The sequence below is a fragment of the Phascolarctos cinereus genome, unplaced genomic scaffold, assembly GCF_003287225.1.
Source record: "Phascolarctos cinereus isolate Bilbo 61053 unplaced genomic scaffold, phaCin_HiC Scaffold_7;HRSCAF=346, whole genome shotgun sequence".
In the NCBI taxonomy this organism is placed as follows: domain Eukaryota; kingdom Metazoa; phylum Chordata; class Mammalia; order Diprotodontia; family Phascolarctidae; genus Phascolarctos; species Phascolarctos cinereus.
Window position 1 is genome coordinate 17887818 of NW_027556180.1, and position 26969 is coordinate 17914786.

The 26969-nt window shown below is 40.6% G+C and overlaps 1 protein-coding gene and 1 long non-coding RNA gene across 7 annotated transcripts in view; one reads left to right on the forward strand and one right to left on the reverse strand.

Moving 5' to 3' along the window:
* The window catches only part of LOC110210098 (uncharacterized), a 43499-nt gene extending 17806 nt beyond the window's left edge, over positions 1 to 25693 (forward strand). For 2 of the 3 annotated variants that reach the window (XR_002325016.2, XR_013483419.1), the window contains 2 exons: positions 6280 to 6440; positions 17847 to 18199. This is a non-coding gene — a long non-coding RNA (uncharacterized LOC110210098). Of the gene's footprint in view, positions 1 to 6279; positions 6441 to 17846; positions 18200 to 25228 lie in introns of those variants that run through there. The other variant, XR_013483420.1, reaches the window with a different exon arrangement.
* VEPH1 (ventricular zone expressed PH domain containing 1) overlaps positions 2990 to 26969 on the reverse strand; it is a 209542-nt gene continuing 185562 nt past the window's right edge. For all 4 annotated transcript variants that reach the window (XM_020988883.2, XM_020988884.2, XM_078147637.1 and 1 more), the window contains exons 12-14: positions 25377 to 25494; positions 7738 to 7874; positions 2990 to 4014 (exon numbers count right to left, since the gene is read on the reverse strand). In XM_020988883.2, the coding sequence (XP_020844542.1) occupies positions 3778 to 4014; positions 7738 to 7874; positions 25377 to 25494 (492 nt within the window). In that variant the 3' untranslated portion in view covers positions 2990 to 3777. The remainder of the gene's footprint in view (positions 4015 to 7737; positions 7875 to 25376; positions 25495 to 26969) is intronic.

The window sequence follows — 26969 nt, forward strand, 5'->3', positions numbered from 1 at the left end:
TTTTTGGAAAGATGGTGGAGTCTATGGACCCCATCTCAGAATGTTTTACAATGCATAAAATGTAATTCATAGGATTAAAAGGGAAACCAATTACATGAAAATATGGCTGTTAGAATATGAAAAACAAACAACCCAAAACTTAGTTCAGAAACCCCAGGTTAAGAACCCCTGTTTTACAGACTTCAATTTTTTTTCCTCTAAAAAGGAGTCCTCACACTCAGGGAGGTGCTATACTTTTGAAACAACTAAATAGACCCCTGAATAGGGAAAGCTCACTAATGGAGAGTTAATTTGACTAATTATGGATTCTAGCATGATTCCTTTGCTTTTACTGCCAGGAACAACGAAATCTATCCTATCATTGATGTTATGTTGCCCTACGTGCTTGAATAGGAAGCTGGGGCTCTTTTTTCTTTAGTGATGTCTCCAATTCTGTCATTCCTAGGGGAGAGCCAGGAGAAGGGGCAGGAGTTAAAAGAGTAACAGTGAGAGATTTCGAAGGCTGACCTTGGTCCCTGAAAGCTCAGGGCATTGGTAATGAGTTACTTGTTACATTGTAGGGCCTTGCACATAGAAAATCAGCTTAATCTAGTATTCCCCATGTGTCTTCCCTTCTGTCTCCATCTGTGGAACCTGCTATTGTCTTCCCCTCTAGGGAAAGCCTGCATTGAACATAAGTATACTCAATGATATTCTCACAGTAACAATATTCAAGTGGGCAATATGTACACAGATAAGGAATTACAAAGTCATTTGGGGATGCAGTGGAAAGCACTGTCTTCAATAATTCTGACCATCAAAAAGCTTAAATTCTATCAAGGGGGAGGACACAATAGGTACACACAGATAAGGGAACACAAGGTAACTTTGGGGAGCAGTAGGGGAAATGATAGGGGAGGAACAGGAAGGGCGTCATGGATCTGACGCTGGAATCTAGCTTTGAAGGGAGTTGGCGCTCAGATCCTCTCTTACATAGAGCACGTTGCCCCAGGCTTTCTGTGATAAAAAAAAAATTCAAAATGAGAATAAAAATGGGAACCATTTGAATCTCTGTTTTAACTTAATTCAAACCAACATTTTGTTTTAAGGTTCAGAAACGTTTACAAAAGCAGTCTCTGCCCAGATCGGGATCAAGAATGGCAACCTCCTCTTGGGACATAGACTGATCTCAAGTTGAGCCTGGCCAGCCACAGCAGTAGGAATTCCAGTAATAAACACCCCAGGAGAGCTGATGATTTGGAGATTCACAGTTTAATTCTGGAGCCTGGGGAGCCAGCTAATGCTTGGAAATGCCGTCTCTCAGAGTGAAACCAGAACTCTCACTCACTTAGACTTTGTCCATGTACTCCTCACTAGATCTAGTTTAAAGGCAAGGAGATTAGTGTTGGCCTCAAATATAGAGGCAGCCAGGTAATGAAATCACAGATCCTTGGTAAGAAGTCACAGAAAAGATTCTTTCTCTCAATTGATAAGACCAGTGTGTGTGTGTGTGTGTGTGTGTGTGTGTGTGTGTGTGTGTAAACTGCTAGGATTTCATTTCATTGCTGTTTTTCTGCCTTGTCAAGGTCTAAGCATTCTGTTGGCACTGTAATAATAAATAATGCATGCAATGTCACTTAATACCATCTTAATATTTGTTATGACACTGGTTTTGCTAACCAGTTCCAACATCCAGGCATGTGCTTTTGGAGATTAGGACTAGCTTGGTTAATTTCATAGATTTCCAAATAGAACCCCAAAGGTCTTTGCTTTTCAGGGAAGGAGTCTTTAAAATACAGAAACCGTAAATTGTCTTAAAAATGCATAGGTATTGACTCAGGTTTCTGCAGTTTCATGGCCAGAGAAGATGATAAAGGCAGGCAAGTAAAGGATTCCTCAAAACTGGACATTTTTAATGAGATAGCAACTCTATGGAGAATGGAGACCATTGATATTACTATGGGTATACTTTCTTGTGCCCTCTATGCCTTGCACATACTGTGGGATAGACAGTCAACAAGAATTGATTAAGTACTTACATTTCAGGCACTGGGATATAAAGAAAGGCAAAAACAGTCCCTGCCCTTGATTAGCTCACATTCTATGAGAGGAGATGAAATGATAAAAATAGTACATACAACGTAAATGGAAGGTGATATTAAAGGTAAGGAACTAGACTGGGAAAGGCCATATGCAGAAGGTGGGGTTTGATCTGAGTCTTAAAGGAATCTGGAGAACTGAGGAGGTAGAGGTGAGGAAGCAAAGATTCCAGGCTTGGGGAATGGTAACTGGAAATGAATAGAGTCAAAAGATGATGTGTCCTGTGCAAGGAATCATAGGGCCAGAGTCACTGGATCATTGTGGACATGGAGAGAAATAAAGTGTCAGAAACCTGAAAAGGCTGGAAGAGACTTAAAAATCTAAACAGAGGATTTTGTATTTGTTTTTAATCGAAATTGGGAGCCACTGAATTTGTCGAACAGGGGTGACTTGGTCAGACCTTATTGAGTCCAATTGCTGCTTTAGCAAGAAAATAGGTTCAGCCCTATAAACTATTGCCTCTATTGTATAAACTTAAAGCAACTGGAGAAAGTGTCTGAAGGATGAATGTTTAGTTATATAACTGCTTTAGAGCGATGACTGTTAAACACTGCATTAGCCACAATGGTGAATGGAGAAGGAGCATCAATAAGCTCAGAAATAACATTCTGAGCGATGGCTTTTCCTCTAGCCTCCACTAATTCCATTACTCAAGCCCCTTTTCTTGAATGGTCGATAATGAGAAGGTGGCTTTAGTTCTTTCCTGTGATAGGGGAGCTATAAACTAGAGCTAATTAAGTAATGTCCGTCTGAAAGCAAGCTCTCCCTCTTTCAAATTTTCCTTGAGCAGTATGGTTAGAGCTTTCCTTTGCTCCTGTTAGAGTCTACTTTGTGTACACACACACACACACACACACACACACACACACACACACACACACACACAAATATACGTTGTATAGTCCAGAGCTCTATTCAAAAACATTTATTAAATGCCCTTCACATGCCAGTGCTATGCTAGGCACTGTGAATACAAAGACAAAACCCAAATAATCTCTGTCCTCAAGGAAATGACCTTCTAATGGGGGAGGGAAACCACCATGTAGATAGATAAGTAAATATAAACTGTGTAGACTAATAACTAAGTAAAGACAAAATAATTTCAGGGAGGGGGCACTGAGGAGCACACTTAACGACTGGAGAGACCAGAAAAGAACTTCTCATGGGAGGTGGCACTTAAGCTAAGCTCTGAAGGGCAGCAAGGATTCCAGCTGAGTTTTACTTATATCCATGTCCATGTTGCACGCCCTCCCCCACCCCATGCCATCCCCGCATAGACTATAAATTTGAGGACACAGGTTGAGTTGTTTTTCATTCTTATCATCCTCAGGGTGTAGAACAGTGCCTTGCATGTTGTAGGTACTTAATATGTGTTTACTGAATTGAATAGATGATAATGAACTGAAGTCCATTTTAGGCATATTTTCTTAAGACTTCAACATTGTCCAAAAGGTCCTTGGATCACTCATCACTGCCATTTCATGCCCCCATACCCACCAAGAGTTTATTTCAAAACCTTCCTTTCCCTTGTGGTCACTAAACAGCCTTGGTCAAAGATTCCAGCCCATCCACTGGGGGACCTGCTTCTTATAAACTACAGCCCCTCCAGTATTTAGCAATGAACCGCAAGAATGGGTGAGGCTGTCTCTTTCAGGTTGTTTGGAAGAAGATGTGATGAGCGGTCCCATGCAATGTTGGCTACAGGTAGGTGGTGGCTTCTCTGCTCTCCCTTTCTTTGGCCTGAGCCACTGCCACGTTAATGCACTGAAGCCACTCCTCAGCATTCTTCTCGTCTTTGGCCTTGAAGACGTAGGTCTTACTGTCAGTAAAAATCTCGAAGGCCCGGGGAAGACTCCGGTCCCTGCGTCTCTTGGCCACAATTTTGACACTCTGGACTTTGCTCAATTCAATGGGACAGTCATCCGAATCATCTTTCTGAAATAGACCGGAGGGAAGAAAGTGAGACGGTTCCTAAGGTAAACAGAGATTCCAGGGTGTGGGTGAATTTTTGAGAAAGTGCAGATACTCTAGCATATCCCTTTTTCCCCAAGGTTGTCATCATTAAGGGGAAAGGTTGGTGGTATGAGATCACAGCTTTCCTGCTACAAGGGCCCTTGGAGGGCATGTAGTCCAACTCTAGTCCAATAGAGGGGGAAATCTGAGGCCCAAGGTCACACAGCTATCAGTGGCAGAGCTGGGATTCAAATCCAGATCCTCTGACTCCAAATCCATATCTCTTTCCTCTATGCTACACTGAGTCCCATCACAGTGTCCTATCAGGGTAAGGAGGTCAATATGGATATGGAGATATTCATATTGCTACCCTAAAGGGTACATTTCCTATATAAATATAATCTATATATATAAAATATGCATCCCATATAAAATAAACAACCTTTTGACAATTATTTTATGATACCATTGGGAGAAAAGCTTTTACATCAGCTCCCTGATTCTTGGGTCTTAACTCTTTATAATAATAGGGCACGGATGGGGCAGGGGAGCATTTATAAAGCTAGTGGATGGGGGACTTTGAGGAACAGAGGGAAGGAATAGTCTGTCTTCTGCTAACTTCTATATGACATTAGTAAAGATAAGGACTGGACTTGTGATGTTGGCCAAGGAGATGCCCTTTATCTGTGTAGATGGGGCTCTTTTCTACAACTTAGTTGTAGAGAGTTATCCAGGAGCCACAGACATTAAGTGACTTGCCCAAGGTCAAACAACCACTATGTGTCAGAGGCAGGATTCAAACCCAGGTTTGTCCTGGCTTCAAGGCCAATTCTCTATCTACTACACTGTGCTGCCTCTAATATTTTATATTAATTGTCAAATGTCATCAATGTAACTCAGTACAATAAAATGTCAGTACAATAAAATGTCAGTATTCCAGATTCTATAACTTGAGGATGTGTCATAAACTAAATGAGGCTAGGCTGAAGTTTTCTTTTGCACCTTCTGCAAGAAAATATTAACATAAATGGAGAGAATTTTCAAGAAGAAACTTTTTAAGACTCGAAGGACTTTAGCACCATCTATTTCAATCTAAACAATGCATATATCAATAAGTGTATTCCCATCTGTTCATTAAAGTAGTCCCTTTAAGTATCTCTACTAGGCAATACTTTATTAATGCTCCAGTCTCATTATGTACCTAAAAGCGGCACAACTGCATTTCTTTGAAAACACTCTCTGATTTTGATTTGTTGTTTTATTTTTTGCTAATACAGAGAGAAAGTGTAAGAAAAAATCAAAGAGAAAAGAAGGGAGAAAGGGGAAAAGAGAGACAACATGATTTTGCTTTAGTCTGAATTCTTGCTTTAGTTTTTAGAGAAAGAGTTAATCAGAATCAATGAATCACACGGTTGAGAGCTATTCACTTTGGCATTTTGGGCCCCCCCCCCCCCGTTTCAGCTTTCTGTCAGACTGAACATGCTTCCCCCATCATAGATGAGGGTCTTTCATATTGCTAATAAAACTAGAGTGGGTTTGCTGATTGTTGGTAGATTAGCAGGCCACTTGAGAGTAAAAGTATTTTGCTGGGGTTCTTATGTAACCCAATATTATTTTCTAAAATATCAGCCCTATGTTCTATTAGATTATTACAATGCCAAACCATTATTTTATAAGGCTTAACATTAATTAGCCAATTATAAAATATTATCCATAAAAGAGTGATTGAAGATTTTTTTAAAAAGGGTCTTTCTAGACTTTGTTAGAGATTAGAAAGATTACTTTTATGAACTGAATTTGTTTTTCCTTAAGGACTATAATGAATCACAACCTCTTGAGTGATTCCTTCAATTAAACAAAGATTTCATATGGCCTTTTTATTTTTTAAAAACGAAATTTTACTGATTCCTTTTACTTTTATATCACAGCCATTTCTGAATACACTGAAGCTCTGTTACCTCACTCACTGCCCCCCAACTCCTTTCCCCCCAATTTTTGGTTTTCTGGTAAGAAAAGAAAAAGAAAGCCACAATTAAGCACAACCTATCTGGAAACATATGCAACATTCTGCATCTATAGCCCCTGCTGCTCCAAGGAAAGGAGTGAAATGAATTTCCCTGTCTCTTTTTCAAAGCAATGATTAGTCTTTATAGATGCATAGCTTTTGACTTAGTTTTAATTCTCAGATGGCCATCTTATAAAGTTTTTTTTTACTAACATCTTTTGTTTTTATATTTTCTCAACTAGGTCTGTGGCGCTCCCCTTCCCTTTCCCTGCTCCAAGACATCCCATTTCTGAAAGAATTAAAGAAGAAAAAAACAACCAGCATTACCACAAAACTACCCAGCACGTCCAGGGAGCCTAACTGCAGAGAGAATGTTTCCCACCTCAGCAAAGAAGGGAGGGAGGTGCAGTTTTTCATGTTTTTTCTGGGGCAAAGTTTGGTCATTATAATTATGCAGGGCTGAGAGTTTTTATTGCAAGTATCATTATTATTCTGTCCATTTACATTGATGCCGTCATTGGTATATTGTATTCCTCGTTTTGCTTGCTTTACCATCAATTCATAAAAGTCCTTTCGTGCTTAGAGGCCACTAGGGGGCACCACAGTGCACAGAATGCCAGATTTTGATTTAGAAAGACGGGAGTTCAAAATCGACCTCACATACTCACTAGCTCTGTGACCCTGGACAAGTCATTTAACTTATGTCTGTTTCATTTCTTTTATCTGTGAAATGGAGATAACAATTGTACCTTGCTCCCATAGCTGTGAGGATCAAATGAGATAATATTTTTAAAGTGCTTAGCAGAATGGCTGGCGCATAGTAGGGTTTTAGAAATGCCCATTTCCTTCCTCCCATGTTTTTCTGGACACTTCATATTTCTCTGACGACTATTTCAGAAGCCTTTTTAGAATGTTTCAGCGAATAGATAGGTCCCATTAAGAAGATGTTGCATCAAAGTTTCTAAGATCACTCCAAAGACCAAGTCTAAAGACAAAAGTGCCATCAGAGCTCCTCTCTAAAAGGGACTTTCAGAACATAAGAATAGGGACTCAAATATAATCTCGTGAAAAGTTTCTGATGCAGGAGGCTGGAGGTTGAAGAATTCAGACCAAGCCTCCCGGATAACCTTTTCCCTTTAAAAGGCCAAGGGAAGGCTAAAGGGAAAAGGTTATCCCTTTAAAAGGCTGAGGTATATTAATCTAATCTATTCAAATTCAGAATTTGTGATTATTTAGACATGAAATACTTTAGGTAAGTGCTATTATTTTTCTCATTTTACAGTTGAATGAACTGAGGCAAAGAGGTTGGCCACAAAGTGGTGAATATTCCTTAGCCACAGAAGTTCTCAAAGGCCATCCATCTACTTAGGTGAAAAGGAATTGGGATCCTTGGTGGGGGGTACCCACCCTACCCCAAATCATGACTCCTTAAGTCTATGAGATAGACTATAGGAGCGCTTGACATACAGTAGGAGCTTAAGAAATGTTTGTTGACTTAATCAGGACAGAAGGAAGTCAGTCCACTCACCCACCAATGTCCCAGAGAGGCATATATGATTAAAAGAACGTTACTAAACCGTTGAACAGGGAAAAGCCATGCGCCGCTTTTGATTCTGCACAAGACAAAATGCCCTGCTGGCCAGTGGTATGAAGAGTGTCAGTACAAGCATGCAGAAATAGTGGAAGGCTTAGACACTTACCGACTTGCTTTTCCTAAACAGAAGCTGATTACCAGCCAGGGTAAAATAACGGGTTTTCCATCTTTTAATGAACTTCCATCGAACTTGCTTCTCTTTCAGTTTTCCTTCCATGAGAGGTTGGCCATCTTGATTTACAACTGGGAAAGGTGGAAACAAAATAGATTATCAAGACATTCATTTCCCTTTATTTATTTTGGCAGGAAATCAAATGTCTTAGCACTGTACAGTGAACCTGAAACTCAATGAAACAGATTTGGAGAGTCGCCCCATAAATTATGAAACCAATTAAGTTTCTCCCCCAAACTCCACAATCCAGACATGATTATAAGAAAGCATTGAAAATCCTTCATTGGCATTGCTGTTTTACAGCCCTAAAATAGTATTGGTCTCAAATGATAACAGAGAATTATGAGTTTGGGGTTCAAGGCCTAGAGAGGCAGCTAATTTTCTGGGCATCAATTAACTCTGATTTCAGTTTGCCATTCTTTCAGATGGGAAAACACTGACTTAGAAAAGAGTTAAAAGCCTTCTCAAAACTGTTCTATGCACCGTAAGTCCAAGTTACTGATATTGTGCCATTAGTAATGGATTTTAAAGAAGATGCCTGCCCATGATCTGTGACCTAATCACAGCTTGGGAATGAGACTCTAAATGGTCAGTAAGTCAGCATTTTCAGCAACAATCAGTTGGGTATCACAAAGTACACCCCCTCCCCTGGGCTGTACAATGAATCTACTGAAGAAAATACATTCAACTCTGATTTGATTTGCCACACATAGTTACATTGTAATTCTGAGTGGTCTTTTATGTGAGGAGATGACTTTGCAGTAAGGAAACTGGTTACTTAAATGGGGGAAAAATGGAATCCTTTGCTTAATGTAGAAATGCCTTTTTTATATAATATTTATTCACTCAATGGGCTTGGGTTGAACCTGACCTTAGGCTAGGCGATAGGCATTCCATAAGAGAAATGAAGACAGTCCTTGCCCTCAGGATGCTTTCATTTTACTGAAGAACACAACAGCAGCAACAACTCACTCACACACACAGACACAGACACAGACACACACACACACACACACACACACACACACACACACATACAAAATACATAACGTGTACGAAGAAGTACTCCTCCTCAAGGGACTTTTATTATTGTCAACTTTTACTTTGTGGTGCTAGGTCAAAGATTGACCCAGGATTCCGCAGCAATAATTATCAAAGGAAGGATGTGAATTTAGTCCTTCCTGAATGTGTCTAGCCCTCTATCCACTATATCATGTGGCCTCCCTAATGTATGACTGACTTATGTTAAAAATGAAAGCTTTGGCACATTTTTCAGAGTTCACTAATTCAATTATCGTTCAGGCTAAAGGATATAGGGCTACTCTTTCCCTCAAACACAGCAGGGGTGTTATGTGTTATCTTTCTCCTTCCACATGAGGATTACAACAACAGGGCCTCACTCTATATGAAGATACTATCTCATGTTCAACTTTTATCATTTTCCACTAAAAAATGAACTGTATTTGGTTTCTGGACCAATTATTATTTGGAATTTTTAGGCCAAATGAAAACCTAATGGTAGGAAAAAAATGACCTAAAGTAGGCTTAATTTAAATGCTTAGGAACCTTAATCTCTTCTCTCCCCACCCCCCCAAACCTTTTAGAAAGCTGGAAAAGAGGGCCGATTTCCCCAAACCAATCTTCTTTTTAAAGTCATACCCATTAGCAGTCCTCGGTTTCCTGTTGCTGGGGTACAGACTCAAAGATAGATCTAATTTGCCTGTCATTCTTTCTACTGGCATTTCTCTGGGCACCAAAGTCCTTGTGGAAACCGAATCCCTCTCTTTTGCAGCCAGTTAGAGAAACAAGAAGTCATTGTACTAGTCACTAGTTGTGCAAGTGTCAGATTTTACTTGTTTCAGAATTTCTTAAGAGAGGAAGGAAAGTCGTCTGACTCAGTCAGATAAATAGCATGTGATGTTTAGGAGGTTCAAAGCTCTAGGGCTCTCTGCTTTTGGGGTATAGTGGCATGTGGTTGGAAGAGAATGATAGTTGCAAAATATAGACCTCTACATGATTTTGAACCTCCCAACAAGAAGTAAAGTAGACACTTCAGTCAGGTATAGGTGTTATTTGCCCCATCTTACACATGAGGAAACTGAAGCTGAGGAAGTTTAAGTGACTTGTCCCTGGTGACACAGCTAATGAGTACCTGAGGTAGGATTTGAGCCTGGCTCTTCTTGTCAGAGGACCTGGGTTCAAATCCTGCTTTGGTCAGTTACTATCTGTGTGACCTAGTACAAGTCCCTTAATCTCTATGGGCTACAGGTCCCTCAATTGTAAACTGGAAGTGTTGAATTTGATCACCTCTAAGGTCCTTTGTAACTTTAAAGCTATGATTTTATGACTTAAATATAGCACCCCTTCTTCCATGCCAGATGCTAACCTACGTTTCTAATTCTAGCTGTTCAGTGAGACAACAAACTATTAAGTACTTTGTGCCAAGCACTGTGCTAGGCTCTGAGAATATAAATGGAAGCAAAAAGAAAGACAGGCCTTGGCTTCAACAAGCTTACTTTCTAACAGGGGATGAGAACACAAAAAAGGAGATGAAAAGTGGTGGAGGAGGGAAGAAAGAGGTGCATGATGAAGTCCAGAGACTTAGGAGTGGAGTAAAGAGAGGAATTAGGAATTGGCATGACTGACTTTGGGAACTTCCTCAAAGTGGAGGGTCTAGGGAAAATTCCCCAGTTGGAGGAGATTGAGTGGGTGGAGGGATCTTCTGGGGTGAGAAGGATGCTGAAATGGACATCTCACAAGTATTTCAAACTCAACATGTCCAAAACAGAGCTCATTAGCTTTTCCTCACACTTCACCCCTTTTCTGAACTTTCCATTTCTATTAGGGTACGATTATCTTTCTGTTTAATCAGTCATTTATTAAGCTCCTACTGTATGCCAGTCACTCATGCCAGTCCCCCTCACCCTTACATGCAATCAGTTGCCAAATCTTATATATTTCTAGCTCTATAGCATCTCTCATATCAGTACTCTGTTCTTCATTCATATGGTCAATCCCCTGCCCCCAGCTTAGATTCTCATCACCTCTCACCTGGTCCATTCTAAGAGACTTCTAATTGGCCTCCCTACCTTCAGTCTCTTTTTTCTTTAATTCATCCTCCACAGAGCCACAAAGTGATACTCCTAAAGCACTCCTACTGACTATGTAACTCCTTTACTCAATAAACTCCAGTAGCTCCCTATTACTTTTAGAAATGAATGTGCGCGTGTGTGTGTGTGTGTGTCTGTGCGTGTGCATTAAAAGCTCTTCACATTCTGCCCCCAATCTATTTTTCCAGCCTTATTAACTGTTACTCCACTTTATACAATCTGCATCCTCACTAATTCTCAATTCAGTTTCTTTGCTGTTCCTCACACATAACACTCTATCTCCCATCTCCGTACCTTTGCACAAGATGTCCCTCCCTTCCGGAATACACTCTGCTTACTAGGGAGCATTAACCAAAGCACAATGTCCAAAGCAAGGAAGGTGACAGTCCCATTCTATTCTGCTTTAGACCAGGGCTTCTGAAACTTTTCCCACTGAAGCACCCTTTCAGCGCTTCTTAAACTACAGGTCATGACCCCAGATGGGATCACAATTTAGACCATATTCTGAATATTATGTTCAGTCCTAGATACCACCTTTTGGGGAGCACTTTGATAATCTAAAGTACATTCCAGAGAAAGTGACAAGGATGGTGAGGAAACTGAATCAGTAGAAGGTCTTAGATAGCTTTAGCTTGGAGAGAGAAGACTTGGGGGAGGGAGAAAACAATCATGAGAGCTGTCTTCAAGTATTTGAAAGTCTCTTATGTAGAAGGGGGATTATATCTGTTCTTTTGGCCTCTCATAGGGCAGAACTAAAAGCAATGAGTAGGAGTTGTAGAGCCTGATATAGGCCCAATATAAGGACAAGTTTTGTAAAAATTGGAGCTATCCAAAAGTAGAATAGCTTGTCCTATAAGGTAATGTCTTCTTTATCACTGGAGGTCATTAAGTGGGGGCTGGTTGGAGAACTATTATAGTAGCCTTTTAGTGCATCTCCCTGCCTCAAATATAGTCCTTCTCCCACTAACCTTAAAGCTTTTCCTTAAAGATACCCCCAAAGCTCAGGTCTGACCTTGTCTTTACTCCACCTCACCTCCACTCAATAAACTCCAGTGGCTCCACATTATCTCCCAGTTCAAATATAAAATCTTCTGTTTGGCTTTGAAAGCTCTCCATAGCCTGCTCTCTTCTATTTTTCTAGTCTTCTTAATCCATATTCCCTTTCTGCCACCCCCACCCCCCATCACCACCCAAATGGTCTTTGGTCCAGTGATACTGGCCTCCTTGCTGTTCCTTGAATAAGACTCTCTATCTCCCAATGCCAGGCATTTTCACTGGCTATCTCCTATGCCCAGAATAGTCTGCCTCCTCACCTCTACCTTCTAGCTCCCCTGGCTTCCTTCAAATATTGGCTGATAACCTGCCATCTAGAAGATGCCTTTTCAGATCCCCCTTAATTGTACTGCCTTCCTTCTGAGACTATATATACATACACACATGTATATGTATGTATGTATATGTATACATATATACACATATATGTATGTGTGTGTATCTATATCTATCATCTACCTATCCATCTATCTTTATCTCTTTTCTTTGTACATAGTTGTTTGCAAGTTGTTTCCCCCGGTAGACTGTAGGGAATATAGTCTTTAGAGGAGGGACTGTCTTTTGCTCTTCTTTGTATCTTTAGCACTTTCTTAACAAAGTTGTCTGACACATAGCACGTGTTAAATAAATTCTAGCTGACTATGGCTATAGAATTCTTAGAATTTCTAGATTCCTTCAAAACTGAGCTTCAAGTGCAGCTTCCACCATGAAGCCAACCTCAATCTCCTGAACAGCAAATGTCTCCCTGCCCTCCCCTATTACCTTATATTCCTTTTGGATACACTCAGATGTGTGTATGTTGTATCTCCTAATAGAATGTAAACTTCTTGAGGGCAGGCACTATTTCATTTTTGCCTATCTATGGGGCCCGCACAATCTCTGACAAATAGTGATTACTTAATTAATGTTTGTTGCTTGCTTAGTCTGAATCCGGCTGAGGAGGAATGGACAGGTCAGGGCAATTTCTGAGATATATGGTTCTTTTACTTGCCACCATGATTGAAGAGGTGACAGTAATACAAGCCTACCTGATGAGGGGTAATTCTTTGAATACATTTTATATTTGTGTGTGTGTGTGTGTGTGTGTGTGTTGTTTCCTTCAGCAAAATGTAAGCTACTTGAGGGTAAGGGCTGTTTGTGTTCCTGTTTTGGTGTTCTCTCCATCCGCTTACACGGAATAACTGCCTCAAGCCTCCTGAATGAATATGGGTATGGAGTTTCTACATTGAGCAATCTCCTCATTTAGAATTTTCCATTAAAAGCCCTTTCAGGTTCAAAATCCCATTACTGTTAAGACCTTGTGATGTAGGTTACCATTGGTGTTAGGCAAACATCAAAGCAGCTTTATGTGCTGAGATTTTCAATTCTGACTTGGAAACACATATGCACAAATGTGGACTAGACACCCATTTCATTTGGAGGAATGCAATCACTCTGCTTTCTAGACATAGTTTTAATTTCTGAACTGCATCTTATTCCTCCTAATACAATGGTGCTCTTATTAACTCTATCATCCCAGACCGGTCCCGAAGATATGCAAAATATAAAGAGCCTGGATATGAGAGCTTTTGAAATCATGACTGATTCTAGTCCTCATTCTGAGTAATATGTAGACAATTAAGCATAGCAGGTCTTTCACCAGTGCAGACTAAAGTGTTTTATTCAAAGAGTATTTGTCACAAAGTTTCAAAGGGAAGCCTGATAAGACATTGCTCAGGGAAATGAGAGAGACATGATGTGGACAAAGATATAGTGTCCCCAAGCTGGGAACACCCAGAATAAGAGGCCTGAGACAAGATAATGGAGACTTAACAAAGAGCTGGAGTATGGAGGCCTCGGACTGTTGCAGGGAAAGCAAGAATTCAGGCATGAAATGAGAAAGGAATGAAGAAACAGATAATGAGAGAAAGAAGTTTGAGAAAGAACAAAGCCTGGAGAGGAAATGCTAGCTTTTATTCAGAGGAACTGGAGTTTAGCCTGAGGACCTAACACCAGTATTGATCTGAACATATTTGGTAGGAGCCAAGATCTTTGTGTCTGCAGGATTAATTTTAAATAATTTGTAAAGGGCAAAAGTGAGGCATGACTTGAAATGTTTTTCCAGTCACTTTTCCATGTTTCCTTTGCAATTAAGTTGTCCAGATGTGTGTGGTACGGCCATTCTTAAAATATGTCAATGACATATTTTGTTCTTATAAGAAAATAATTCCCTTGTGAGGTCACAGTCACCTCATTTACAAAGCAGGATCTAATTTTCTCTAAGGATTACCATAGTTATTTTAAAGAACAACATACCGGGTTGTACTGTGCCTCCATTATTTAATTTCTGCAGTGAGGTCACCACTTTACATTTTGTAGTTCTGATCTCTTGCCTAAAAATTCTGTGCATATCTTTAAAACACACCTGTTTACTAAGCATAGACTGACTTGCCAGCTGATTGACCAATTCGCTCAAAATACCCCAATTTTTCTAACTTCTTTCTACCCAATCTGGAATAAAAAAATCCTGTCTTTAAAGCATTAGCCATTACATTAGATATTTAAATACTCCACAGCACCAAGAAATACGTAGCAAATAAGTTGGAACTCAATGCAACAAGCATTTATTGTCTACTATATGCAAGGTGCTATGATAAGTACTAGGGATACAAAGATTTCATGGAGTCCTCACCATATCGAACTTTCAGCACCTTAGAGACTTGAAGTCTGTTTAAACAAACTAGTGTCTGGCTACATGTCTGCCATCTTGTATTTGTGAAATTGATTTAAAAGACCCCCAAAGGTAAGACATGCTACATAGTTATCCCTACAAAATCTGATCTTTTAGATCTAGTTCAATTCTCTAGCTCATTGGGATCTTTTTGGACCCTGATCCTTATATTCCTTCTAATTTTGTGTCGCCTGGAAATGTGATAAACACGCCATGCGTGCCTTTATCCAAGTCACAGATGAAAATATTGAAGGGTATGAGGCGAAGCACAGATTTCCAAGAAGCTACAATACTGATCTTTCAAGTTGAGATTGGACCATTAATGATTTGTCTATAGGTCTGGCCATTTAACCAGTTCTGAACCCACTTAGCTGAACTATTATTGACTTTAACATTTCTCCATCTTGCCCACAAGAATAACACAAGTAACAGGAATACCATTTGTCCAATGCTTTGCTTACAAAATGTTTGACTACCTAAACTATCTCTATCACATGCCCCTAGTCTACTGATTTTGGCTTGCTTTGAATTGGAATTGGAATTTCCTAACTCTGGGTCATAAAGTGAGAGGCAGTGGGGAGGGGGTGGATAGAGGGCTGTCTTCAAAGTCACAAAGACTCAAGCCATGTGACCCTGGGCGAGTCACTTAACCTCTTAGTTCTCTAAGAAACTCTCTAAGACAGACTTACAGAGAAAGTGCTGGGAAAAGGGCTTTCCTCACTGGGAGTTTCCTATGTGTGATATCACATATCTAGTCACTATCCTGTATCTTGAGTCATAAAAGTAGGCTTAACATTTGCTAAGTGATTTCACCTTTCAATTCTTCCACCTGCATAGGGGTCATTGGACATTGATTTTTCATTTTGGCTTAATATTGCAAAGACAAATGCTTCTTCTCTCAAATATGCTGATGTATGATTTAGTGTGCTCTTCGTGCAGAATACGTGCAATATTTCAAACACATTTTTATGAGTTCCTTTGTGGATAACCTCACAATCGCTATGCTGCAAGTCATGGGCATGTCAGGCATTTGTTTTTTTACCTTAAACCATGTGGCCCAATATAGAAATGTGCTAGGATTGGAAATTGATCCCTAAAGGAAAATGAAAGTTAACCACAGAGGGCTTTGGGTCACTGATCTTAGCTTGATTTTCACTAAGGCTCCTAAATTATTGGATCCCAAGTTCATCATACTCATACTTTATTTTTTCATATGTGCAGTGAAATATTAGTATTATCTTCACAAATCTTGTTTCTTTTCACAAAGTGTTGAAGCTATCCAGCTTATAATAAATGTGGCCATAAAACAAAGCTTTCCCCCATGAAAACCCGGTCCCTGAAAAAGCCAAATCATGCTTTCATTAATGCTCGACTTTACATTATAAAATGAATTCTGTTTCTGCCCCCTCCCCCCAGAACTGCTCCTGATTATCCTCTAATTACAAGCCTGTAGATTCCAAGATCAGAGTCTGGGAAACCATTGTCCATGTTGGTCATCTGTTGCATTTCACCACAATGTCCAACAGAGTGTTCCAAGTATCTCAATGCAGTTTGAAACTATTAAAGCCCTCTTACTTTCGAACAATTGTTTTTCAATTTGCTATCAAAGGAAAATGGAATAATAAACATTAAAATCCTAGGAGTAGACAAAAATCTATAGTTCAGTGAATGGGGGTACTGTGCCTTGATCTAATTACTTCTGTATAATCAGCGTTGGCAACAAGGTGGCCTAGTGGATAGAGCACTGAGCTTGGAATCAGAAAGACTCCTCTTCATGAGTTAAGTCTGACCTCAGACACTCACTAGCTGTGTGACCCTGGGCAAGTCACTTACCCCTGTTTGCCTCAGTTTCCTCATCTGCAAAATGAGCTAGAGAAGCAAATGGCAAACCGCTCCGGTCTCCTTGCCAAGAAAGCCCCAGATGGGGCCACAAAGAGTCAGACACGAGTGAATGACTGAACAGTAACAACAAGTGAGTAGTGATGCGCTGCTACCTGCTGTAATTTGGTGACTTTTATTAGAAGAAGGCCAGATACCATAGGGGTATATGGAAGAAAGACAGTTTAAACCACTGTATATTGAACATAAGAGGGGTTTTTTTTGGCCAACTTATTCCTAGATATCTACACAGTATGTCCATTTTTGGAGGCTTTCGTAGATCCATGCCCTTACCAATGTGGGGACTCCCTCAAATAAAGAAGATATCAACCCACCCACACCTGCCCATCATGGCCTGTGATTCACCATGAAGGGTCCACCCATTGTGCCAGGAAACACATCCTGTACACGTTTTGCACATATGACAATGGAGCACATGGGCTAGCCATTGATTTTCTCTTCTTTAACTATTTTTAAAGAATTAAGTCTAGTGATTGGTATATATATATATAGGCAAAGACAACATTTTTTTTTTTGGCGGGGCAATTGGGGTTAAGTGACTTGTCCAGGGTCACACAGCTAGTGCCAAGTATCTGAGGTCAGATTTGAACTCAGGTCCTCCCAACTCCAGGGCTGGTGCTCTATCCATTGTACCACCTAGCTGCCCCAACATTTAAATTTTTATGAAATTGTAGAGCTAGGAAGGTTTGTCAGAAACAGTCAGTCAGTAAACATTTATTAAATGCCTACTACGCACTGGGCTAAGAATTGGGGATACAAAGAAAAGCAAATAACAGTCCATACTTCCAGTCCATTTTTATATTCATCTAGGTAAAGCCTTATCTTTCCTAATCTTAATAATGCCCAGAAACGGAGAGGCAATAACCTTCCATTTGAATCTTTTGCAGGGTCTAACTGCCTCTTTGGAAAATAAGAATTGTCTTGTTGTGATATCATTATGGTAGGTGGTGCTTGGAGGCAGGAAGATCTGAATTCAAATCCCACCTCAGACATTCACTAGCTGGGCAAGTCACTCCAACCTCGCTCAGCCTTGGCTTCCTCACCTATAAAATGGGGATGATAGCACCTACCTCCTAGGGTTGTTAGGAAGATATAGCCTATGTACAATGCCTTGCAAACCTAATGTTAGGTATTATGTGTGTTCTGATTGTTGTAAGCTTTTGAAACCAGAGAGACAATTTTCAGCTCTGAAGAGAAAGACATGAAATTGTTTGGAAATATTCCTCCAACTTGACTCAACAATAAGCATTTATGTGTTTACTGTGTGTCAGGTACTACAGCCCCCAGACGACAGAACCAGGAGTAACGGATGTAAGATGCAAAGATGCCATTTTAGGTTTGATGTCAGAAAAAACAAAAACAGCAATTAATCAAAAGTGGAATGAAGGAGGTCACTGGCTCCCCTTCAGTGGAGGTCTTCAAGAGAGACTGCCTGACTTCCAGTTTGGTATTCTCTACTGCGCATTCATCATTAGCCATGGGTTAGATGAGGCAGAAGAGGTCCTATACGACTCTGAAATGGCTGCCTGCAAAAACAGTCCCTTCCCCAAAGGAGCTTATATTCTACTGGGGGGGCATATGTACACAGATTATAGAGAAAAAATAAATGCAATACCAAATAGTTTTCCAGTGTGATTGTGTGTGAATGAGGGCACTAACTGGGGGAGAAAAACAGGGAAGACTTCATATAGAAGTGGCTCACAAGCTGAACCTTACAAGGAGATTGGGACTCTAGGAGATTGAAACTCAGAATCCTAAAAGCCTCTTCCTGAAAACCTTTTACATTATGATTTCCTAGGGACCAAGAGAATAAACCCCACTGTAATGAATCTCTCATATGACAATGAAGGCAATGGAAGCCCAGCCTTTTGCCTTCCAGATGTCTCAGGTATGTGTAAGAGCACAGGTAACTTTAGGTGAAAAGAGTGAAAGCACCTGACTCCACAATGTTTTGAAAGTGGCTAACTGGAAAGCCAGACACATTCCAAAACAATTCAGCTGACTAATCCTTCCGGCTTGATTCCTTGCACACTTCCAAGATGCAGGAGTCATGAATCGAAGAGATTGGCCTTGTCCTTCGGAAGGCATCTCAGTTGTGCTGAGTACAATTGTGAAATCTCTATGTCCTCATTCCTGTGGGCTAACAGTGTCAGTAATAAGCACTAGCAGTCCAGCCTATTCTCAGAGGGGTCTTTGCTTATAGTGCAATCCTCTGCACTATATCTAAAAAAAGTGATTAAAGGAAAAGGAATCAGCATTTGGAAGGATTGAAAATAGCTTCTACTGTAATCATTTCCCACAAGTTAAATGAGAGAAGAATTTACTGTTATCCAGGCAGCACAAATCACTAGGGAGAGGGAGTATGTTTTGAGAAATTTTGACTTGTTTCTTTGTTACTCTCCAGTATATTTTAGTTAGAGGGAGTACTTCCTTTGGAATTTCCAATGTTACCTATTAAGGTAAGGTTCCTACATACTCAGTAGCTTCCATTTCGGTTTCCCCATCTATTCATCATGGTGGAGTCCTAACCTACTCTTCCCAGTATTGTATTCTCTCTGTCTTTATCTCTCAATCCAGGTGGGTAAGAATGAAAAGTGACAGAAGCCTGGAGAAATCCACATGTGGTAGCCTTGGGTACTTCACTTGGTGGGGAGAATGCAAATGAGAACTAAAGTTCAAAGATTCACATAAGCCTAAAGCTGAAAGGGACTTCAAGAGGTCAATTGGCTCAGTCCCCTGCCTCCAAGAAGTGGACCTGAACCATGTAAAGAGATGACCGTTTTCTTATGCACCCCCACTTGCTTAAAAACACTCACTGTAGTAGCATAAGAACATAGATCAAGGAAGGGTCCTCAGAGACTGCTGGCGCAGCCCCTTCATATCACAGAGGATGAGGCCCAGGGAGGTGAAGTGATTATACAAAGTCACATGCATAGTATGTAGTGGAGGTAGGATTTGAACTTGGGTTTTCTGAGTTTTCTAGGGGTCATGCTATCATCATACAAAGAAACTTTCTATATTAGCTCACAGATCCTGTTGCTTGCCACTCTCCAGTCTCTTTAGACTACTGCATTGCGCCATCATGACTGTGGTCCCTTCGCACCCAGAAGGGATGTATTTCTAGTGGTCCTCCCTGAATTCTCTAAGAGAATAGCAGCAGAGGACAAGGTCTCTCCCACCCTGTAGGCAGCTCTTCATTCCTCTTTGCTTTGCTCCTGGTTCTCTGAATTTCTTTCTCCACCATTTTCACTCCCCCTTCAACCCCTTCCTTGGATTAGTTAGTTCTTTCTAGGACTTTTATTGTAAGGAAAGTAACCAGAACAGTCATACTCAGTCTTTCATTTCTGGCTCCTGAATTTCTGGACTTCTTTCTTCACTATGACCATAGGTGGGCTACCTCTTCTCCCCAATTCATGGCCCACAATGGATACTCTCAGTTTTCCTAGCAAAGTATGAGGCAAATTTGCCTATTGAAAGGGGCAAGGAAAGGGAAATTACTCCCTTGGTTTGAAGAGAGAAGAGGTTTAGAGAAGCTATTGTGGGAAGGGTAATATGGAATCAGTCAGAGAGGAACGAAAGGCTGGCCGTGCAGTGCGGAGGACCCAGCTTAGATTCAGTAACAGATTCATAGTGGACAATTGGCAATGTTTTGGGACTTATTCGAGTGACATTCGGCAGCAAATGAACAGCATTGGAGAAGGTGGATGATGGGGGCCATTGAGGGTTTGGAAAAAGGACAAAGGCAGCAGTGGAACAAGGGAGGAGGGATTCATTGTCACTGGCAATGCATTCATCACCAAGCGGCCAGACTACTGGTTATAAGCCTCTCCAAACTTAATTAGACTGGTCCACGGCAAGTAGCAGGTGTGCTTTTGCTGGGATCGTACCTAATAGTCGCAATAGCTAACACAGTGGTTTCAGGTTTACAAAGTACTTTCGATGTATCACCTCAACCACCTTGTGAGTATCCCCGTTTGTAAAATTGGGAAACTGAGGCTGAGAGCAATTAAGTCATTTGCCCAGGGACATATAGCTAGTGAATGTCTGAAGGCATATTTGAATTCAGTTATTCCTGACTCCATGTCCAGAGCTCTATTCCTCATTAAGACTCGAAATCAGAGGATATTTAAAACCTTGAAAACTTTCCAGGGTGGTAGAACTTGTTAGAACTTGTGCCCACCTGGCACAACCTTTGAGAACCTACTTGCCTCTGGACACAATGAGACATCTGAGTAGGACTCTTTGGACACTGGCATCCTTCTGACAGCACGAAGCCTTGCAACATTGCCGAGTCTCCTGAATGAGACCCATAATCCCTGAAAAGAACTCATCTGTATTATGGGCTGGGTCAGGGCAGGTTTGAATTAATGTCCCACATTCCCACAACACCATGTGGGGCGCTTGTGATAGAAAACATGGTACAGATCTGGGGCACTTCAAGTAAACTTTGCCTCCTGGTAGATTGATCAGGGACCCAGATATGGGTCCTTTGGCCAAGGAGGACACAAAGTTAGCTCTGGGACTCTAGTAGGGGGCTCCTGAGACCGTGGGATCTTCTTTGTCTATGGCTCTTAACCTTCTTGATAGAAGCTTGTCCCTGCTTTTACTCTGCCATGAATATTTTTTTTTAGCCACTTTGGGGCATGACTGATTTTACCAGGGAGGTATTGAATATACATGTGTATATATATGTGTGTATATATATATATGTGTGTGTGTATGTGTGTGTGTGTGTGTGTGTGTGTGTGTGTGTATATACGTATGTATGTATGTGTATATATATATATATATATATATATGTATATCTATATATATAAATTTAAAAAAGCAATTGTTTATCTGAATCCTCAGACTTAGGTTGATTCCTTATACCAGATGTAACCACAACTGGGACAATCAGTAACACAGGGATAGTGATACAACCTCATGCAGGCAGTTAGGTGGCACAGCAGATAGAACGCTGCACCTCGAGTCAGGAAGACTTGAGTTCAAATTGACCTATGTGACCAAGCTGTGTGACCTTGGGCAAGTCGCTTAATCTGTCTGCCTCAGTTCCTCCTCTGTAAAATGAACTAGAGAAGGAAATGGCAAAGCACCCAGTATCTTTGCCAAGAAAACCCCAAATCAGGTCATGGAGAGTTGGACAGGACTGAAACAACTGGACAACAACAACAAACAACAAGCACAGTGCCTGAAGCCTAGTAAATACTTAATTAAATGTTTGTTGAATGACTCACTGACCAACTGATGGTACTATCTAAAGAAAACAAAACCACAATCAACATTGCTTGTATTTTCCATTTTTGTATCTTGCTGGGAGCATGTAAGTCCCAAAGCACACATATGAGTCGTACTCGAATAATAGCTAGATAGTTCCCCATGTGCCTCCACTGTATTTTAAATTTGGAGCTTAAAATGGAATGTGCATTAAGGCAATATGTCTACTCAGTGTCATGGTAATAGGCCCATTTTCAATAAATGTGGTTGATACAATTTATACAATTATGTAAAGTACCACATAATTAATACAAACTTTTTGGAAAGTTGAGGGTTGAAATATCAGTTAAAACAGGGATTCTCCCCATTGTCAAAACATCACTATGTTCTCTTCTCACGTCCCTGGCCTCTGTTGGCACTTTTAGCCTATGTCTGTTCTCAGGCTATATTTAGCTCAAAGGGAAGGAATGCAAATAGGAAAGCCTGGACACATTAAATGGGGTCTGGAAGTACTGGGCACCACATTCAGAAAGAGCAGCTATAATAGGAACTCTTGGTGGGCTTAGCTCACTCTCCAGGCCTGTTCTTAGGGCATCTTCAGACAGCTACAGTTAAATATTCATGATGTTAAAGATTCCGCATACTGTATTGGGTAAGCTCACTCTTGAGGGCTTCTATGAGCCTCCAAAGATAAGCACCTTGCTTCCCTTCTGCTCTCCAATCAAGTATCTTTTGTGCCTTTTTCTTTTTTGGTTGAGGAAATAATGACTAATTTAAAAGTTTTGTAATGGAGGCAACTCTGTCCTTCAACTTCTCGGTTTTTTTGAATTGCTTTTAAAACGCTCTTCTTTCCCTTCCTCCCCTCCCTTCTACTTAATCTTGGGTCAATTTGAATTTCTTAATCAGCCAGCAATCTGTACTCCACTAAAGGGCTTGGGTCCTTAATTGCTCCTTCATACAGGCAGCTCCCTTCTCTACAGGGTAATGCATTTTAATGGGCCCCTTTCCTTTACCCACTCACCCTGGCTCCATCTGGGGAAATAAACAAACTTTTCCAACTCAGCCTCAACATCTTGGCAAGGAACAATAGGACCTACTGTCATAATGGATAATCTTGAAGATGCAAAAAAACAAAAGTTCAAATGAATGAAGTCAATGCAGGTGCTATTATCAATGGCATCCCTGAAGGTGGCAAGTAGACAAAACATCTCTGTCCTCTGCCTTTTCCGTGGGTCTATGATCACTTTGCATCGCCTACTTTATCCATAGTCACTATAAAGAAACAAGAAGCCCGACGATTCAGAGATCTCTCAGAAGCCCAAGTGAGGGGTTTTTCTGTTTTCTAGATGAGTGAAACTTTTGGGGCATAGAGCTATTGTTGGAGGATCTTGGGCAAAATAAAATATCATAGGCTCCACCTGACACTAGGGCTAGGGTACATAGAGTGAGGGGTGGGAAGAAGAGGCAGCAGGGCTTTTTGGATGGGAATGGACCATTAGCAGAGAGATTCTAATTGAATCCATGGGAGCTGATGAGACCACCAAGGAAACACACAAACACAAACACACACACACACACACACACACACACACACACACACACACATATGAGAAGGCAGAGTCCTGTGGGACACCAATGGTTATTGAGCACGACCTGGATGAAGATTTGGCAAAGGAGACTGAGGAGGGGCCAGACAAGTGGGTGAAGAACCAGGAGAGAGCAGGTTTGTGAAAACCTACAGAGAAGATAGCATCAGGGAGAAAAGGGATGATAGACAATGGCAAAGTCTGCTGACGGTCAAGTAGAATGAAGCTTGGGGAAAGGCTTTTGGATTTGGCAAATAAGAGATCAGTAGTAACTTTGTGGATAATAGTATGGATTGAAGGCTGAGGTTGGGAGGGCAGCTTTAGAAAGTTCAGAAGAGAGTGAGAAGAAAGAAAGTGGAGATTGTTTATAGTGCCCTGAGCAAGTCTTTAACACTAAAAAGGGCAGCTGGGTGGTGCCATAGTGCACAGAGCCCTGTGTTTGGAATCAGGAAGACTCATCTTCATGAGTTCAAATCTAGCCTCAGCCTCTTACTGACTGTGTGACCCTGGGCAAGTCACTTCACCCTTCTAGCCTTAGTTTCCTCATCTGTAAAATGATCTGGAGAAGGAAATGACAAACCACTTTAGTATCTTTGCCAAGAAAACCCCAAATGGAGTCATGAAGAGTCAGCCATGACTGAAAAAAGATGACAGCGACAGAAGGGCAGGACAACAATGATACATTTTTAAAAGACACTTAAAACTCAATATATCTCACATATTTCCATTTTATACTTTATGATTTTTGTATAGGCATCAACCATTCCTTAATATTCTAAAGACTTTTCAAATAATTAAAGAAACAAATCATATTGTTCTCCATATGAGGGCCAGATGTCAAATCACTCGACTTGATCCTTGGAGAATTTCTTAAATTTTGGTCCTTCTTAAGAATGTATGTTGCAAGCCAGGTGTGGTACAATGCACATCAGTGGAGTTCCCTGTATTTGTGAGATCATAGACCTGCTCCAGAAAAAAAAAATTAACCAACCTAATTAGCACCATTTGCACTGAAATGAGTAATACCTCATTAAAAATGATCAGTATTACCTTCTTGATGGGAATTGGCAGATACTTTATTCAGCAAATATTCTCCAAGAGCTTCTATATGCCCAGCTATTATTATTTCCCTTTTATGGAGCAAGAAACTGAGGCAGATAGAGGTTAAGTTATCTGAAGCTGGATTTGAACTCAGATCTTCCTGACTCCAGGTCCTATATTCTATCCACGGTACCTCCTAGTTGCTTCTGTTGCTAATCAGGGGCTTGGTAACAAAATGCAGATGAAGCAGGCCCTGATCTTTGGGGGCTTAAATTCTATCGCAGGGAAAGAACTTGACAGCAAATAAGTAAATATTACACATACATACGCAGATGGATGCATTTGTATATGTACACATGTACAATGTATACAATATAATGTGTGTGTGTGTATGTATGGAGATAGATAATGTATACATTGTTACATATATAGATACTTTATAGCTACATATATAAAGTAAGTATAAATATGATATGTATATATATATATATATATATATATATATATAGTGAATAAAAAGGAATTATAAGAGAGGGTTATGAGGGGCTTTTTTCCCTTTGAACCGATCCAGCCCTTCTCCTTTCCATTATTTTGCGCAGATTTCTCCCCTCCATCGTCCTGGTTATAATTGCTGTCACTTGGGAGGAAGAGCTTTATTAGTAATAACAGTTTCTAGTATTTCTATAGTGCTTTAAGGTTTGTGACGAGCTGTACACATTATCTCATTTGATTCTCATGACAGCGTTGGAAGGTAGGTGCCATTATTGTTTCCATTTTACAGAATGTAAAATCGTTTATGTAAAATCTAGGTGAGTCGGAGCTGGCCATATGTCTGCCTCTGCATCTCAGAATTACTCATGGAGCTTACACGATGTCGGGCAACTGAGGCCATCTGCAGATTCCTTCCAAAACTGAGCCCCACCACAGACCGGTTTCAAGATCCAGCAGGACCCTTACCTGTCGCCTTTTCCGGATTATTGCACATGAAACACTGCCACGCGCCTGCTTCTTCACTAAAGCCAAACAAATCGAAGAATCTCACTTCCTCCAGATGTTGCTGCACCTGGTCCAGGTCCTAGTTCAGTAACGAGAAACACAAACAATAAAAACTGCTGCGGTTCGTCCTTGCCTTGGGATAACCTGGAAACTGGATAATGAATTCATTCATTCATATAGCCACTTGGTAAATAGTTGCTGAGTGCCTACTATATCAAATGTTCTTATTGACACTCTGTGGTCAATTCCAAATCATACAAATAAAAACCAGGAGTCTACCCTGATGTCTGACTCTGATATTGCATCCTGTGCTCTCAGAATTCTCAGAGGCTATGCCAGTGGAACATGACCCTGGTGAAGTCTGCAATCACAGCTTTCTCAGTATTTCCAAATACTTTAGAAGCCACACCTGCCGTAGGTAGGCAAGCACTGTTCCCCCACTTTATGATGGAAGGATTACAAAGGCTTGGAGCACTAGTCTTAGTGTCTTTGCTCAAAGTTGGGGCACAGCCAGGATCAGAATTTCAGAGCATTAATTTCCAATTTTTCTTTCCTTCTACAGGTGTGCAAACTTAGTGCCTTTCTCTACATAAACCACAACTTCAAAGTTCTCCAATGATTTTAGAACTGTACATGTAGAGCTTCAGGGGGTTCAGAGAGGTCAGTGTCAAACTCAAGTAGAAGTGGATCCCTGGGGTCACACATTGACTTAGAAAACCACAAATTATCCTTATCTATGTTGCATTGTATTTTTATTAGTTTTGTCAAATTTTCCTCAATTTCACTCTAATCTGGCCAGGGCATCCTCTAGTATTGCAGCTAGGAGGTCATGAGTTTGGCTTCTCTGAGTTCAATTCCAATGTTTTTGTAGATGAGGAAACTGAAATTCAGAGAAGATTAAGCAGATTGCCTAAGGTTACGCAGGTGGCAAGTAGTCAGCAGGGATTTGAACCTAGGTTCTCTGACTTCCATTCTAACCCACCTTCCATGGCATGTCTTTGTCCCTTTCAGTTAGCCAGGAGTAATTTTGAAAATGGGACCTGTATTTGAAAAGAATTTCTTTCTAGAGATTTCTAAATGTTGAGAACTTGCTGGCTCTGGGGTCAGAAAGACTCGTCTTCTTGAGTTCAAATCTGGCCTCAGACACTTACTAGCTGTGTGATCCTGGACAAGTCAGTTAGCGCTGCCTGCCTCAGTTTCCCCATATGTAAAATGAGCTGGAGAAGGAAATGTAAAACTGCTCTAGCATTTTTGCCAAGAAAACCCCAAAAGGAGTCATGCATATTTGGACATGACTGAAAGGACTGAACAATAACAACAATGCTATCTTGCTTTCAGGAAATGAAATTTCCATGGCTCAGCTCAGTGAATGAGTTTGAACTACAAGGTTCAAGGTTCGAGGACCAAGCCTATATAAGAATACAATAATGCCATAAAGAGCATATCAGGGAAGTTGTTGATGCCTTCTTAATATCTAAATCCAGGATCTCAGTAACTTAGAAAGTATTTATTCTAAAAATAAATATGTTATGTGTGTTTTTTTTTTAATAATGT